The sequence below is a fragment of the Culex pipiens genome, chromosome 2, assembly GCF_016801865.2.
Source record: "Culex pipiens pallens isolate TS chromosome 2, TS_CPP_V2, whole genome shotgun sequence".
Taxonomy (NCBI): Eukaryota; Metazoa; Arthropoda; class Insecta; order Diptera; family Culicidae; genus Culex; species Culex pipiens.
In genome coordinates, this window is record NC_068938.1 from 36,826,472 (window position 1) to 36,844,365 (window position 17,894).

General features: G+C 44.0%; 1 protein-coding gene across 1 annotated transcript in view; it reads left to right on the top strand.

Annotated features, from left to right (window-relative positions):
• The window catches only part of LOC120412793 (protein bark beetle), a 48,618-nt gene extending 31,083 nt beyond the window's left edge, over window positions 1–17,535 (top strand). The window contains exons 3-11 of the mRNA XM_039573384.2: window positions 6,202–6,377; window positions 6,437–12,666; window positions 12,730–12,941; window positions 13,000–13,355; window positions 13,413–13,538; window positions 13,831–13,854; window positions 13,975–14,443; window positions 14,504–14,725; window positions 15,380–17,535. Coding sequence (XP_039429318.1) covers window positions 6,202–6,377; window positions 6,437–12,666; window positions 12,730–12,941; window positions 13,000–13,355; window positions 13,413–13,538; window positions 13,831–13,854; window positions 13,975–14,443; window positions 14,504–14,725; window positions 15,380–16,483 — 8,919 coding nt within the window. The 3' untranslated portion in view covers window positions 16,484–17,535. The remainder of the gene's footprint in view (window positions 1–6,201; window positions 6,378–6,436; window positions 12,667–12,729; window positions 12,942–12,999; window positions 13,356–13,412; window positions 13,539–13,830; window positions 13,855–13,974; window positions 14,444–14,503; window positions 14,726–15,379) is intronic.
• The last annotated feature ends 359 nt before the right edge of the window (window positions 17,536–17,894 follow it).

Here is a 17,894-nt window from a genome sequence, read left to right on the forward strand (position 1 = left end):
CTCGAAAAATGAACTTCTTGATTAGAACTCCTAGACCCACCTTCATGTATACCTATCGACTCAGAATCAAATTCTGAGCAAATGTCTGTGTGCGTGGTGGGATGTTGATCAAGAAATTGTCACTCGATTATCTCGACATTGGCTGAACTGATTTGAACCGTTTTAGCCTCTTTCGATCCGTCTTGGGGTCCCATAAGTCGCTATTGAAAATTATGCAGTTTAGTTAAGTACTTCAAAAGTTATGCTAAAAAAACGATTTGAACAAAAGTCCGGAAGATTGTAAAAAGGGTGGTTTTTGTATGAAAACCTGTCATGCTATACATTTTTAGAAAGGTATCTAAAAGACCTTTCCAACGCGTCCAAGACATTGAAGTTCTGACAACCCCATCAAAAGTTATAAGCACTTATGTGTTTTCTACGCACTTTTTGGAAGCCGGATCTCAGATATTTTGATGACATCGTTGTCCGGATCTCTTATGCGACCTATCGTTGGATAGGTATTCAAAAGAGCTTTCCAATGCGTCCAAAACATTGAAAATCTGACATCCCTATCAAAAGTTATAAGCACTTAAGTGTTATTTACGCACTTTTTCGAGGCCGGATCTCAGATATTTTGATGAAAATGCTGTCCGGATCTCTCATGCGACCTATCGTTGGATAAGTATTCAAAAAACCTTTCTAACGCGTCCTAAACATTGAAGAACTGGCAACCCTATCAAAAGTTATAAGCACTTAAGTGTTATTTACGCACTTTTTGCATTTTGGATAGCAATCTTTAAATGTGAGGAAGGCGCCAACCACCTAAGGGTGGATTAAGTAACGTTTTTTTTTTATTTTTTTTTTGTTATTTTACAAAAACACACCATGTTGATAAACCGGTTAAATTGATTCTTTACAACGAGATGGTAACTCTCCGCCAACTCACACAACAGTTGCCCCGACCCCTCTTCGATTTGCGTGAAACTTTGTCGTAAGGGGTAACTTTTGTCTCTGATCACGAATCCGAAGTATCTCGCGACGGAGGGGCGGTACGACCCCTTCCATTTTGGAACATGTGAAAAAAGAGGTGTTTTTCAATAATTTGCAGCCTGAAACGGTGATGAGATAGACATTTGGTGTCAAAGGAACTTTTATGCCGTGGTGTTTTCGGCAAAGTTGTAGGTATTCTTGAGGACTATTGAGAAAAAAATAGGTACAGTATGGCCCATAAAAAATGCGACATTGTTATTTGGTGACAATCGGCCCTGTTTTGACTATTTACGATGTACGATGACATCCAAACAAACGAATAATGTATTGAAAACCTTTTCTTTAGCTTTAAAAAATGTCACAACACATTTAAACTTAAAATTCTCCAATTTGCTCCCAGCCCAGGCCATATAAAAGAAAAATGACTTTTCTATGTTGGTCGTTCTGAAGAGCCACCTCTGAATTTTTGTATGGATTAAAAAGTAAACAGCCTCCAAGGTTACTGTTTTTGAGACCTGTCACAATTAGTTTCATCGAATTTTACACATTCTATTTACCAGTTATACTAAAACAGTGATCTTTTCAAAAATATCCCGATTCTGAAAATGCTTCATTTTTTAGGAGTTTTTGGAGCCTGCAATGATTCAAAGGGAAAAAATAATTCAACAAATGATGGTAATTGACTCTAACAGATGCCCTGATATGACTTTTAACAGTATAGAGCCGTTGGGCACTCTTTAAATCCATTCGTCATATGTTTTAAGTTATTAATTTATTTTGACCGAATCACTCAAGATGATAACCCAAATGGCATTTTCCTCTAAAATGACTGATTCTATCAAAATTTATGAACTTTTTCGATTGGGCGTATTTAAGAGGGACTTCTAACGATGCTTTGGACAAAGGGTTGGATATTTTACCATGTTTCGTTTAGAAGATATAAGGTATGGAATTTAGGTAAAATTTGTACCAAAAATACATCCATTATTGTAGCCCACCAATATCCAATTTTGGCGAACTGCAAAAACTGTCATGAAAATATCTTCAAAACATACCAAACTATCACCATGATACATAAGAAAACAAGTTTGTTAAATACATTTACATATACATTGGAACAATTTTTCGGTGAAAAAATGCACATGTCTCGTTTTTTTATGGGCCATACTGTACAAGGATTTTTTTTGCAGATTTTTTAATCAACTTTTTTTTTATTTTCGAGATTTTCAAAATATTTTTTTTCGAAAAGATCGGAAAATTTAACGAAAGTTTCATGTTTTAACATTGAAAATCGGACCATTAATTGCTGAGATATTGACCTTAGAAAATGGTGGGCTGTTTGGGTGAGAGTTCGAATACTTCAATTTTCCTGTTTCTATTTCGCCGCTGTATCTCAGCAACCAGAGGTCCAATCTTAAATGTCTCTTAGACAATTTTATAGTAAATTTTCTGAACTTTAGAAAAAATATTTTTAAAAATGGTCACTCATGGTCACTATTTTTGAAAACCAAAAAAAAAATCGTCAATTATTTTTATAGCATGAAATTTTGATTTTTTTTTCAAAATCACTATTTTTTTAAAAATGTATTACTCGGCGGCAGATTTTTTGACCATGTTTTTTTTTAGTTCAAAAGTTGCGAATTTATGTCCCCTAAAACATATAAAAAAAATCTCGAAAATCAAAACATATGTTTTTTGGGAAATTGAGTTATTATAAAAAAAGTTGATTAAAAAATCTGCAAAAAATAATTACGTCCTACAACTTTGCCGAAGACACCAAATTGATAAGGAAATTCACTCAAAAGTTACAGCTGTTTGAATATTTACGTATCATTTTTGTATGGACAGCAGCCAAAATTGTATGGGTGAACCAATGACACAAAATAGTTTCTTTGGTCATAGGGAAGGCCCCCACAAAGTTTGAGCCAAATAAAAAAATACAAAAAATAAAAATGGTCGAAATCGGCCGATTTCATAGCGAGTTGCTCATTGGAAGGTAACTTTACGTATTTTCAGATTTATATAAAAAATGCTCTTTAGAAAAAAATAAACAATTCATCATAAGAAAAAAAAATTGCAATGGAAACAATATTTTCTTTGATGAATTTGATGTAACATTAGATTTTTTTTCAAAGCATTCTATTTTGATGGTATTTTTTGAGACTTGACAAAAATAATTTGAAGGAACGCAGATTATAGAAAAGCGAAAATCTTTGTTTTTTTTTTCAATTAGTTAGAAATTTGAACTTAAGTTAACATTTTGATAACCATCCACCTCGTCAAATGTTTTCTTACATAAGTTACATTTGTTTAAAGACTTTTTTTTTCAATTTTGTGTTTGTGTATTTCATTTTTCTGGCCTGACTTTTTTATTGATTTTTTTTTAATTAGATGAACATTAAGTATCAACATGGTTGTATCGAATTTCACAATCTTTTTAAGTTCAAATTGGTTTCATAAATCAATTCCATACTAACATTTCAGTAGTTTATTGTTTGGAAAATTTTAAACATTGCCTGACAAAAAAATAACTATAGGTTTGTCCATCTTGCTGGAAGCTTCATGTTTAGCTGTGATTAAATTAAAAATTCCATACAAATACATGTAAAATAAGTGGAAGGATCTGTATACCAACATTGTTTGATTAGTTTGATATGTTTTATGTTTAATTGTTAAAATTATATTTGGTAAACAATCTTAAATATTAACACAAGAATCAATCATATAAACCAAATTGACTAAAAGAACCACCCTCAAACGACTCTCTACTAGCGGAACACGGTTTGCTGCAGATGAACGAACCGCAAGTCACTCGCGGCAAATTACGGTGTACTGCGCTGATGATTGCCTGCTGCTGCAGCGCGCGTGCGATGAAAAGCGTTTGATAAAATTAAAATTTATAAAAATTAACTCATTGAAGAACCATTTCACCACGCCTTTGTCCGTGCGCATCCGCAAAGTCGCATGAAAACGGCCATCGGCTAATTCTTGGAGAATGCCTGTGTACCGAGCTACAGTTATAGTTGGTGCGTACGCATCGAATTTCATTAGAGCTGCTTACGAAATCTGTTCGGGTGTGACTAAAGTCGACACCACTGCTAGGTCAAATTGGGGCAACAAGCGGACTAATTGAGTGTCAAACTGGGTCAAGAGGTTTAATCTAATTAGTGCGCTTTGGCTAGCTGAACATGATGGGTGGGGAATTTGAGGGGGGATGTTGATGTAGGTTACTTTGTTTGTTTCCAGATTACCGATTTTGTACACAAACAAAGATCATCCCCATGAAAACGACTTCCGTCGATTGAGTTTGCATTGCGTGTAACTGGTAGACACTTGAATCAAGTCTGAAGCACGTCACTGGGCTTAGGTCACCCAACACACGATGACGAATACAGCAAAAATTGTCTCTTTATAGAACCGGTCAGCTATCCCCGTTTCTGCACTACGAGTGACGTTTTAATGATTGTGATCACGCAATGAAAATCGCCCTCTAGCTTTTATTGTAACACAGTGTCGTGTTTTATTCAGATGTAAATACGAAAAACTACGGAGCAGTGGTTCCTAGACTTTGTTTTCAATTCAATTATGATGTTTTCAGCACGAGTCGTACATTTGCGCAACAAGACTCTGCTGAGTTAAATAAGAACGACAATTGGTGTAAAAATCGAGTTTTGCAACAATATTTTTGCGATTCCTAATAACACTTTTAAATAGTGTCGAAAAAAAAACGACTTTTAGATCTCGTGAAGTTGAACTTTTCAGCACTCCAATATAGAACTTTGAGGTACTGCGGGAACCACTGGCGCAGTATCTCCAGAGTAGATTCTCCATGCAATGCAGAACGTCACATGTCCAGCGCAGGTGAATAGCCTTCTCGCGTGACACAAACCGCGTCCAGTTTCATTCATAAAACACCAGCCAGCCAAACACAACTTATTGTCATACGAAAAGGGGGGGTATAAAACATCCGCCCGGTCTCGCACAAACGAGCGAAAGGTTAGGGCACTTTTGTTAAATTAATTAAGAAGATTACTCGTGCTGAACTGCGCCAATTAACGGGAGCAACTGTGCTAATACGCGTACGCGGTAGAAGATCAGCAAGACCTTCTCGAGGTTGGCGTTGATGAGACGCACCAAGTGTCGAGAGATTCCGAGTAAAACCAGGTCGCGGAAGGTCAATTGAAAAATGACGACACTCTGCCGAGTCGCGTCCGAAGTTCGATCTAGATAAAACGCGTTCAGAAACGGTGAAGAAATTCATTCACACCCCGGCTGATCATGATTCATCTCTAGCATCAAATTGTTTGAATAGTTTGCTAGAAAACAAAAGTTGCGACTGTTTCTTGAGATTCTTGCGCGCGAGAAATGCCACGTAATGTTTGAAGTTTCACTTACTTCTGTTGTGAAATACCATGAGCAAGATTTTCACTATCATTTCTGCTATAGAAAAGAAAGGAAAAAAAATACATCGTGAAAAGGTGTGGCCCGCCGTACAAGACCTCGGGCTGCCGTTAGTTCAGGGTTGCGTGATCAGAGATGGGAGGAGTGTTTTGTGGTTGGCTCATGTTCCATGCTGAGAGGTGTGGAGGTGAGTCAATTTGTACTAGGGCTGCTAAGGGTGATATTCACTTTGGAATCATACTAAGCTTAACTGAGTTATTGCTAACCAGTAGAAGTTGTCAACGAATTTGAGTTGTTATAGAAAAGGTATCTTTCCAAAGATGAACATTAATTTTCGAGAGATTTAGTTAGGTTTGTGTCAACCAGCTGTTCTTAAAAACTTTCTCCGATAAATATAATTTTAAAATTGAATTGCTAACAGATAGTTTTACTTACAAAAGTACTGAATAGAATTCTTGAAATATGAAAATCATCATAAATTATTCTTCTGAATGTAAACATACGAGCAAATACCATCCTAACAGGGAAAAATCATCACACCTCAACACCATAAATTGAAACAATTTCAACAACCCCTTCCCTGCCATTTTCCGCACACCCCATCAGCATTTTCCAGCAATACCACCATTTCCATTTCGCTACGCTCATCATGCTGATCACCGTGAGCTCCTCCCGCAAGTCGGTTACTCGGCTTCACCGCCAAGTGCTTTCGATTTTCGCGCACCTCACAGCGCTGATTTGCGGCCAACTTTTACCCTTTCGTCACGCCCCAGCAGTTATGAGCCGGCACTGATTTGCTGACAATTTGTTGTTTGCTTCCTTTTCCTTCAGGGATCTCCGGACCACAAGATTACCTTCACGTCGATGCCCAACTCGGGCTACAAGGATCTGGTGTCCGATCCGAGGGAGGTGGGCGCAAGGCTGGTTGACGGGCCAAGTCCGCTGGCGGGTCGGCTGCAGCTGCTGAACCGGGGCAGGTGGCGATCGGTGTGTACCAACTCGAAGAAGTAAGTTTGCGGGGGTTGTTGGTTACGAGGTGTTTAGTTAATACTGAATCTTCTTTTAGTTGGACCATCGCGGACTACGAGACGACCTGTCGGCAGATGGGATACAAGGGAGGTCGCTTCTGGAACTGGATGGATCGAATTCAGAATTACGAGCCGCGTTTGCTGTATGAAGAACCAAAGTGTAGTGGAACAGAAGGATCGCTGTTTGATTGCGCCCGCGGGACCATTCAGGTTGGATCCGGAGTGTGCGACTACCATAGCGACGTTGGAATCCAGTGTTTGCCACTGTTTGATAAGGTGACGCCCCACTGGAGAGGGATTCGGTTTGAGAGTGCTGAAAGCAAGGAAACTCTCGATCATAACAACATCCTCTACGACTTTATATCGCTGTCGGAGCTGAGGAACGTGGAGATCATACGAGCTGGAACTGGAAGGGGTGGAAGTGTTGAGGCAGCGATCGCTGTGATTGGCGTACCTCCAATATTGGACCGAGTAACGATCGATCATTCCTCGTTCACCGGTATTAACGTTACCAAGCACGAAGCAGCGTTCAGCTTCAAAGACGTCACCGTACGAAGGAGTAGAGGTTTCGGAATCTTCGTCAACTCAAGTTATGGATCTGCACTGTTGAATGGTGTAACTGTCAGTGAAAATGGTGCCGATGGTATTCGCTACGTTGGACACGATCTACGCCCAGATGAACGAGTTGATAGAAGTAAGGTGTACGATTTCTGTACCCTCACGACCACCCAGTGGCAGACGTATCCCCTTCAGTTATCCTTCGAGCAATCCCAATTCGCCCTCTCCCAAAAGAAATGCGCACAATCACTGACAACCGCCAACGGGTACGTCCTAACGCTGCACTTTGTCTACTTTGAAATGACGCGCAATGAAAGCGCCACGATCCAGATCTTCGACGGCATGTCCGAGAACGATCGCCTCCTAGCGAGCTGGAACATCCGCAACTCCACCCGGCCCCAAAGTATCACCAGCACCCGGGAAAAGATGTTCATCAAGTTCGAAGCCGAACCGCGAAGTCGCGTTCTGGCGCAATTTCGAGTAATCTCCGGCGTAACGAAGGCCTACGACCTCAACGTAACCCAGTCCACGATCGAAGACAACGGAGGTCGCGGTATTGCCATCGACAACCTGCGCTCGCAGGTTCACGTTCACGCCTCGACGATCGCAAACAATAGGCACGTCGCAGGTCTGCACGTCACCAGCGGGGCCGGAGATGTGAACGTTACGGATTCGAAAATTGCGTTCAACGTCGGAGACGGAATCAACATTACGTACTACGGCGGCAGTCGCAACATTTCGCGAAGTTCATTGAGCTCGAATCGCGGCTATGGGTTTGCGGTTTGGCTGAACCAAACCACCAAAGATCGGCGCGAGTTTGTGGAGTTCAATCAAACTACCACCATCGAATATTCTAATGTTGTGCAGAACTTGGAGATTGGAGTGTTGCACGGCAACTACTGTGGAGACTCGTGGGTCAACATCACCGGAAACATGTTCAACGATAGCACAAGCAACGCGATCGATATACAATCGTGTTGGTTCGAAACAGAGGAAAATCGTAAACTTCATCTACAAATTGGACACAATAACTTTGAGCACTCGAACAAAATAGCAATCGTAATCAGTCCAATACTAAATCTGGAAGGAAAGATAGAATATAATCAATTCCTCAAGGGAAAATACGGAGCATTACTTGCAAGGAACAAACCATGGGAAGAGTTCCGACACCTTCCAGTTCGCCTCATCGTCCAGCACAACCACTTCATGTACAACAAAGGAATCTACGTGGTTTCGCTGGGATTATCCCCAAACACCGACAGTAAAATTCAGTGGCTCTTATTCACTCGTAACTTTGTCAAAAACAACAAAATCAAGGAAGCTTTCGGCCCCCTGGAAGACGAAGGCGAAGGATTAGGCGGAGAAGGTCGCCTTAACCCAAGATCACGCGTCGCAGCTCCAGTGGTGATCTCATCCAACAACGTGGACGTGTTCCGTAACATAATCTCCAACTACGAATCAAGCTACGAAGTCGGTTCCCAACTGTCCGATCAGAGCAAAGCGCTGAACGTTACCTACAACTGGCTCGGCTACCAGGACGAGGAAAAGATCTACGAGCGGCTGTTCCATCGAAAAGATCGCTACGATCTAGCAAAGATCGAGTACTTCCCGTACCTGCTGCATCACTCCAACCCTGGTGCGCAAACGATCGCACAGTACGCCAAGTTTGTGCCGTTCTTCTTCAAAGACGGAAGTGACCGGATCGGTGGGGAAGTCGACGGTCAGGAGATTCTACCCGCGGGAAGCTACACCGTAGAACGAGACATCAACGTGCGTCCGGGTGGCAAGCTCATCCTGAACTCGGGAGTGACGCTGAACTTTGCTCCGAGCGTGGGGATGATGGTGACGGGTAAGCTGGAGGCACGCGGTCGCAAGCCGGACGATATTTTGTTTACGCTGAAACGGGAGGCGGTCATGATGGAGAATGATACGACCGAGGCGATCATCATGGATCCTGATATGGCAATGGATATTGAGACGGAGTCGATCATAGATTTGGGCACGTCGGAGTCGTCAACTCCGAAGGTTCCAGTGCGATTGGTTGGCGGTTTGACCGACCACGAGGGACGACTGCAAGTGTACACCGAAGGACGGTGGGGAACGGTTTGTGACTACGGATGGACCATGATCAATGCTGCGTTGGTGTGTCATCAGCTGGGATTGGCGTTGAATCCGAGGGATTGGCGGCTGCTAAGATCGGAAGTTCCTGGAGCCGGAACGAGTGAAGATGTGCTGCTATCGCATGTTCGATGCACGGAACATGACATCGACATTACTCAGTGTCGAGCAGAACGAGCCTCTCAGGGCGAATTTGAAAATTCTTGTAATCATGAGAATGACGTTGGTGTTCGGTGCTACGAGGGAGCTTGGGCTGGACTACGATTTGGTGTGTTGGCTGAGCGGGCTGATCTGCAGTATGTGACGATTGAGAAGGCTGGGTTGTTTGACTACATGACCAACGAGTTCAAACCAGCTCTTCAAATGGATTTGTCTCGACATAATTTGGATAGCATAAGAGTGGTTGAAAATCTCCAAGATGGACTGGGAGTGATCTATTCGGATATTTACGCAGGATCGTCAGTGAACAATATACGGAATTCGGAGTTTGCAGCCAACAGGGGAAATGGAATCAGTATTAAACAGTTAGGTCTTAAGATTCAAGGCAGTATTATCAAAGACAATCGGGGATCTGGAATCACTCACGATTCTGTGCTGTCGGCAATGGAGCAGCGAGAAATCACGAGTTGGTTCAACATGGTTCCGGACTTTAACGTGGATGACTCGGATTACCGACCGGTCATGCTACCTCGGGACTCTCACAATATCGACATCGACCAGTGGCAGATAAAGCACATAATAACTCTCCCCGTGAAGGACGATCCCGTTGAAAAGACCATCACTATTCGCTGCCAGCCAGGATACGTGATCGGCTTCCAGTTGCTCAACCCAATCGAGAATCGTTCTACGGAAAATATCTGGATCTACGATTCGCTGGCGGGTAGCACCGCATCGGATGTGTGGCAAATCAAACGAGATATCTCAGTTTTCCCGCTCACCACCAGCAGTTACGGTGCGATTCTTCACTACAAAAGTGGCAGCAACGCTCTCGGCGGAGCTGTAATCGTGTTACGATCTATTCAAGCACCAGTTCAAAACATTTACAACCGAATCGTTCGTGGTCCGGTACCAACGCTGCAAATAACATCGACCAAAATTCAGCGAAACTTCCGTGGAATCACCGGAACGTACTACAATCGATATCTCGGCGAACAGAGTGAGCACTACCTTCGTAAGGCCAACGAATCCATCAAGTTACTAAACTGCGAAATCAGTCACAATCGCGAAGAGGCCATTTTCATCAATTCACCGTTTTGGGATGTTCACGAGAGTAACATTTCCGAGATTACGATCCACGTCAACAACAGTTTGATCCGCGACAACGGACGAGGTATCAGGCAATTTTCGAAGGACCTACGATCGTCCAACAACCTGTTCCACTACGTACTGCAGGACACTACCGTGGAGAGCAACTCGTTCGGTGGTTTGGAGCTGAGCCTTCCGTACGTGTGGCAGTACAACGAAAATTTCACCCATTCGGTGTTTCTCGGTAACGACACTTGGGTTCGAAACAGGCGGTTTGGAGTGGTCATCGACGGTCACTACGCGGCTGTGAACATTTCGTCCAACATCTTTATGGACAACGTGTGTGCTCACGGACTGATCGGATTCAAAGGAATGGAGAAGAAGCTGCGAATCGACAACAATCGGATCGTTAAAAACTCCGGAAAGTACTTGGTGGAGTTCCGGTCGGACAGCCAGAGTGAAATTCTGGGGGAGATTCCGGCAATTTTCGCGTTCAATCACATTGAGAGTAACGAAAAGGTGACCTCGACGCGATCGGAAATGCGCAACTTCATTCGGGGTGATCGTGGAAACGCAAAAGATCCCACGTGTGTTATTGGGTTTGGTGGAGTGCAGAAGGTGCAGATTTATCGCAATGTTATCTCGAATAACGATCAGGACTACGATCTGATTGCTGGTATCAAATCGGCGCGATTGAACAACTATCTGGATGTGAGGGAGAACTGGTGGGGATCGCAAGACGAGGAGCACATTCGACGGAGGATATTCGATTTTGACGATTGGAACAATCATGCTGAGGCACAGTTTCGGCCGTACCTGATCGAGGACAGCATCGACGGAAGTACTTCGATTTCGATCGGAAGAAACAGGACCGTTGATTTGGACAACTTGGGAGGTAAAATATTGGAAGATCTTTCGATCTACCGGCGAGAGCAACCGTACGTGATCAAGGCGGACATCACGATCATGCCCGGAGTCACGCTGAATATATTCCCCGGAGTGGTGATGGAGTTTACTCCGAATGTAGGAATTCTTGCGCTGGGAACGTTGGTAGCACGAGGTACCCGCGATGGAGAGATCATCATGAAACCGGTCGAGAACAATTCGGAGCAGATAAACCGCGTCGAGCGATCGCTGGAAAATATGGTCAACTATGACTCGATTCGACTTTGCGCAAACAGAAACTGTTCCGGAAGCGATCGAGAGAACGATAAAATTCGGGAAGGATTCCTGGAGTATTACAACCACACTACGCTTCAGTGGATACCGATTTGCGATCGTCGCTTCACCGAACGTAACGCTCAGGTGGTGTGCCGCGAGTTAGGATATGATCCGTTGGACGTCTTCTTCGGGCACGACCGTCGGATTGAGTTCCACACAAACTCGTTGACGCGGATTTGGTCCTGGGTCGAGCCGATGGAGTGCCACGGCGATGAGTTGAGACTGGAGGAATGCCCGGAACGGCTGAATGGTCAGCTGTACGGAAGACGTCACGAGTGCCAGTGGGATTCGGACTTTGTATTCATAAGCTGTAATGGAGAACCGGAACAGCGAAACTACTGGGGAGGAGTCCGTTTTGCGAATCAGGACTTTGAAACAAGCTTGTACGAACATAGAATTCACGATTCGGTTACACATTCTACAGCCAAGCCCGTTGAGAGTGTGATGGAATTTGTGAAGATCGAGCGAGCGGGTATGCTGCACGGGGAGAAGTCTCCAGCGGTGCAGACCATCTTCAAGAATCCCATGATCAGTTTCGTGTCGATTAAGGAGAGCGCTCATCACGCGGTGAATCTTGTTTCACCAAGTGACGCGATTCATTTGAACTTCTTGAACATTTACCGAGCACTGGGTCAGGGAATCAACGCAATTTCATTGACTGGAGAAGGTAGAGAGAGTCATGAGTCCAGCTACAGTCCGCTGAAGGATCTAGATCTGCCGTACAACTTGTTCTCGATGATCGATATCTGCGACACCAACAAGGAGATCACCTTGGAGGAGCGAGTGCTCGTGTACTACAAATACGACAATAACCCGGTAAACTGCGTCAAGATCTTCAAGAGTGCGTACCGCGTGAAGCCGCTGGGATTTCGGCTGCTACAGTCAAATTTGTTCAACCACTCGAAGGAGTACGGACGACGGGACATGATCCAACTGCTCGACGGGGACATTTACAACGTTTCGGCCAAGGTTATTGGCGTGGTCGATGCCGATTCGGACAACCAGAAGCGACTGTTCAAGACGGAGGAACCGGCGCTGAGCGTTCGGTTGATTGCAAGTGGTGCTCCGGCACGACATGGGTTCATCGCCGAGGTTGTCACGCTACCGATCTCCGCTCTTGGATTCAGTGAGTAAAATTTAATGATGATTTAGGGACACGTGATTTTCATGACACATTTTTATCTTGTAGATCGCGATGCACAGCACAACATCTCCAACTCGGAAATTCAAGATTGCGTGGGAGGTGCCATACTTTACGCCACGGTCGGTGAAGTTTCCCCCGTGTTGACCATGGAGCGGAATCGCTTCGTACGAAATTGCCGCCAGCTGTACGGGAACTTCTCGTCGTGTGATAGTACCATACGAGCGGACGTGCAAAATATGCAGTCGCTGTATTTTAGGGTAATTTGAACTCATATGAGGTTTTAGTATTGTGATGCTGATTGGTGACCATTTTCAGAACAATCTTATGAAGGAGAACCAGGGTGGACTCTCGATACGGGCCGACTCGCGAGGATCCGCTACGTCACTGCGCGGTTGGATCCATAACAATTTGTTCGTCAAGAATCGCAACCGGCCGTCGGTGTACGTCGAGGGTCGCCAGTCTTCGCCGTACCAGGAGGTTACGATCCACAACAACTACATCACGCAGAACGATGCCGGCTACCGGGATGTGGTTGTTCTGCGGCAAGTCGTGTCCAATTTCAGCTACAATTACGTGCACAGTAATAAGGGAGGTCGGATCATTGAGGTGTCCGGGTTCGATCGAGTTCGGCTGCCGATCTATCAGACTACGTCGCATAACGGATTCTATGAGTAAGATTTTTAAACTATTTTGTTTCTGGAATGGCTATTGAAATGAACTCATTTTAGCAATGTTGCGACGGATTGGAGTGGACGAGCCACTATTGTGGCTGGAACTGCCGGACAGCATTACGTGGACAACATCTTCGCCAATCCTGAGAATGACTACGAAATGATAACTGTGAATCGTTCAATGTAAGTAAAAGCTTTCTAGTTGCATGTTGATTTAGTTAGTAAGTAGCACTAATTCAAATTGTAAATCAGTGTATTGAAGAAATACTCAACGAGGTAAGATACTAATCGGTACAAGCAAATCACTCCGTTCCGGACTTATTCTAGTTCTAGCTACTCTGTAATTATGTATAAAGATCGTATAACAAGAGATTCCGATCGATCCATTCAAAATTTGCATGCTTTGTTTCTTCTTTTTGCATATATCTCAACTAACTCTTCTGCATGACATCATCCAACCCTGATGTGCAAGCAGATTTGAATTCCAGTTCTGGAATAGGTAGGTGTAGATGATTCTTTCTCTATCATATTTAGTCGTTTTTCTGTTATACATGAATGTAGAATGTTGTGATCTCGGTTCACTATTCCCATTTTAATATCTTAATGATTCTCAATTTAGCACCCTCGACGTTTGGAAGACGAAAATTGACGCCAAGCACAACTACTGGAGTTACAACGAAACGCTTGCCGTTGGCTCGCGAATCCGGGATCGCTTCGACGACCCCCAGCTGCTCGAGGTTCAGTACCTCCCACTTCACATGAACAACCTAACCGTACTGGACGGAAAGTGTCCCCCAGGATGGACCCTCCTGATCGATACCTGCTACATGTACGTGGGCGCTCCAATGAGCTTCCGGGAGGCCCGGGACTTTTGCCGATCGGACAACGCCTCACTGCCGTTCATCCACGGAGATTCGACGCCGTTGTGGCTGTTCCTGGAGCAGCAGTCGCGCTACCTCCGTTCAACGGAGAAGGTTTGGGTGCAGGATCCAAACTTTATCGATCGCTGTACGTCGTTCATTTACCGCAACGTCGAGGTCGAAGACTGCAACGAGCGGCATGCGTTTTTGTGTGAAATTGATCCCAAGGTATGTCATTCAAGATCCCTTCTTTTTCATACAAACAATCACATAAACCTCAAATTGTAGGTCCAAATTGACCCGCTGTACTGGCGCGCGGACACCGTCACGTGGGCCATGGTGAGCGCGCTGCTGCTGGTGTTCCTGCTGTTGCTGCTGATCTGCGTGTGTTGGGTGTGCAAGTCGCGGTACCGGCAAACGCAACGGCTGCAGCGACGCAACAGCATCCGGCAGAGTATGCGCAGCTTGAACAGCATCGATCCGCAGGGTTCGATTCGGAGGAGGAATTTTGTAAGTATTTGAAGAGGGATTAGTTAGAGGAATGCGTGCACTGCACAGTTATCTAAACCTTACACATTTGTTTTCTATTCTGCTGCACACAAAATACAAGCCCACGGATGTTTAAAGGTAGCAAATGCACTGATTTCGTCGCTTATTAGAATAATTGAAATTTCAAGGCTGATTTTCGAAATTTCGTTACAAATGGCACATCATCATCAACAGACGGGCATGGAATCTCAATAACAATATGCATGATTATTGTTATTGAGTAGGTCTGATTAGATGTTGAAATAACAGAGGCCAACAACAGAAAATTTCCCTGAATTTAACAAATTTTGATCTTGTAATTACAAATGAATTACTTGGGTGTTATTTTGTTGTTGTTTTAATACGAAAAGTGGTTATTTTCTTGTTATTTTCAGTACATTTTTGTTATATGTAACAACTAAATTTCTTATTGTTTGTTTTTCTGGTACATTTTCGAATGGGGAGTGCCAAAATCTTAATACAAAGTTGGATTGGCAAGTTTTATTAAAAATATGACTATCGCCGAGAACAAAAACCTTAATCAATAACCTTTATGGTTATCACCGAACGTTTTACAACATGGCTGTGATTGCTAGCTTCAAACTTAACTAACCTTTTCTCTTTACAATATACCAGGTCGTTTCCCGTTCAACGGACACGCTGAAGTCAGTCACAACCGGTACCACCGACTACAAAAAGATGCCATCGAACGGGTCGATCGAGTCGGTGGACAAGAGCGTGCTCAGTTCGGAGACCAACTACGACGCGTACGACCAACAGCAGCAGCAGCAGCAACAGTCTTACAGCAATGAGTACGCGGATCAGCTCAAGAGTCAGCTGGGATACAGCGAGGGACCAACCTCCAATGGAGGAACTGATTATGTGCAGAATTCCAACGGAAATAGTCCAACGAAAACGAAGGTCTACGGCCTGCCGGATTACAGTTCGCACGGTGGCAGCACGGCGTTCGAGTTGGCGTTCAGGAATGAGGGATTCCGGGACAATTCGACGACGTACTCGGGAGTGACGCGGAACAACTCGATAAGTACCGCGATTAACGAGGATACTCCAATAATACATCACACGGTTGAGAATGAAGATGCTGGGTCGGATTTCTACGGGAATTCGAGCACGCTGCCAATGCGAGTGAGGGGAGACAACCTTTCGTTTTTGAACGAGTTGAAGAATCGTCTGCCGGAGTACGCACCACTGCCGCCGAGCAACGGCCACAGTAGCTTCCATCCGGTTCCCATGGACCAGAGGTCTTCCAGCGGCACCAATCACAACAACACATCACAGCTTAGCGCGAGCACACTGCCATACGATCAGAAGATTGATCGACTCAACTTTAGCGCTCCCCACGAGTACCAGCAGCCGTCGATTCGAAGGCCGGACCCACCGGTAACGCCCAGCATCGATGCGCGCGAAATCCGACGGCCGGATTCGTACATGAGGGCCGTCAAAAAGTACGCCACGCCGGGTCGCGAGCGGGAAAGCATCGTTCCGCCACCCCGCGTCGACAGCAACGGCAGTCGAAGACCAAAGACCCTGTACGAAGCGGCCAGCGAGGAGCAGCAGCAGCACCAGCAAAAACCCATCTCACCCCAGAAGCCAAACTATGCTCGCTCCCGGTCGGAAGCCCTGCTCGAGACCAACTTTGACGAGGCGCTGCCTCCGATGGCGACGATGCTGAGCTCGGACAGCCGCAGCTATTCGCAACCACTCGAGACTGCTATGTAAGAGATAAAGTGGACGAAAATTAGATTTTTCTAGAAATAGTCATGAACAATTCGAGTATTTGTATTGTTACATCCTAGCGTTAGGGGCATCGACGAAATAGAGTAGGAGAGCTTTCCGGGCGAAAGCTCGCCGCGCGCGAGCTTGCACGAAAGCATCAACGCGTGGTACGTACTGAGCATGTGCTTTTAATGTTAGCTCAAACGATAAAGTTTAACCGAAAACGGGAGTCAAATCCGTACTAAGTGCATTAGTTGAACGAAAGTGTCTTACCACTTTACTTTATATGTGTACATAATTGAAACAACTAGAAAAATGCAAAATTATTAAAGTCTCGTGATACACTAGAATAATAGAAACTTTAACAATCAAACAGCTATCAGTAAGATTTATTTACAAAGCAAAACAAATCATCGTCACGATCGATTTCAGTCAGTGAAGGGAGCGCGGAAAAACAACAGATCAGATCAGAGCGTCGTAAACAACACATTATGAAGGCGATAACAGTAACTATCTATAGCGCAGAGTAAGGTTTACAATCGCGCGAAGCAGGTCAATGAAATTTACTCACAGCAGCACAAACAAGACGTCGCGGGACCACGATCACTATCGGTGATCGCGGCCCTAAGCGCGCGCCCCACCCCCCACTGACTCGAGTTGTAATACAACACGCAGCGACTAGGCGGTGGATTATGTTTGTCTAAACAGATCGAGCGGTGTTTGGATTAGGTATTATCTGTTATAGTACACAGCGATAGCTGTTGAAACGGGGAAGGATCGTGGTATTTTCCATTGCATTCTTGATAGCGCGCGTGCTTCGTCAATCCGAATGCAATTCAATGCTGTGGGAGCCCCCCCTGCAAGATAATATTTTTTCGTAGTCTGTGTTGAAAACTTTTGTACCGTCCATTTATTTGTGTATTTAGTTTTACGAGTCAAATTTGTCAAATTTTCACGTTGTTCAAGACGAAAATTTGTGCAAATTATTAGGTTTAACAAAATGTATTATTTTTGAAACCGGTTGAACGAGATGAAAAATAAACAAGTTGATGTTACCTTTTCGTGTGTTATTGGGAATTGAAAGAAATACTCAGAGCAAGTCTTAAAGTTGAACATTAGTGCTCAATCAGAATCCTTCCCTGCACTCGCGAATCGCGGTTGCTCACGATTAGATTTGAACAGTATCGATTGTGTCAAATCTGATCTTTAAAATCAGGATCCATGGGTGCTATATGCAACAACTTTGTTACTAGTGCTGAATTAAGGCAAAACAAATAATAATTCAAGCAAAATAATGTAAATGGGTCAAAGACCAAGTGTGAACAAACAGTCTATCCTGCTTCTGTCAATTAATTTGCTATAATTATTTTTGTAAGAACATATTATAGGTTTTAGTTTTTAGTTTATATTTTTA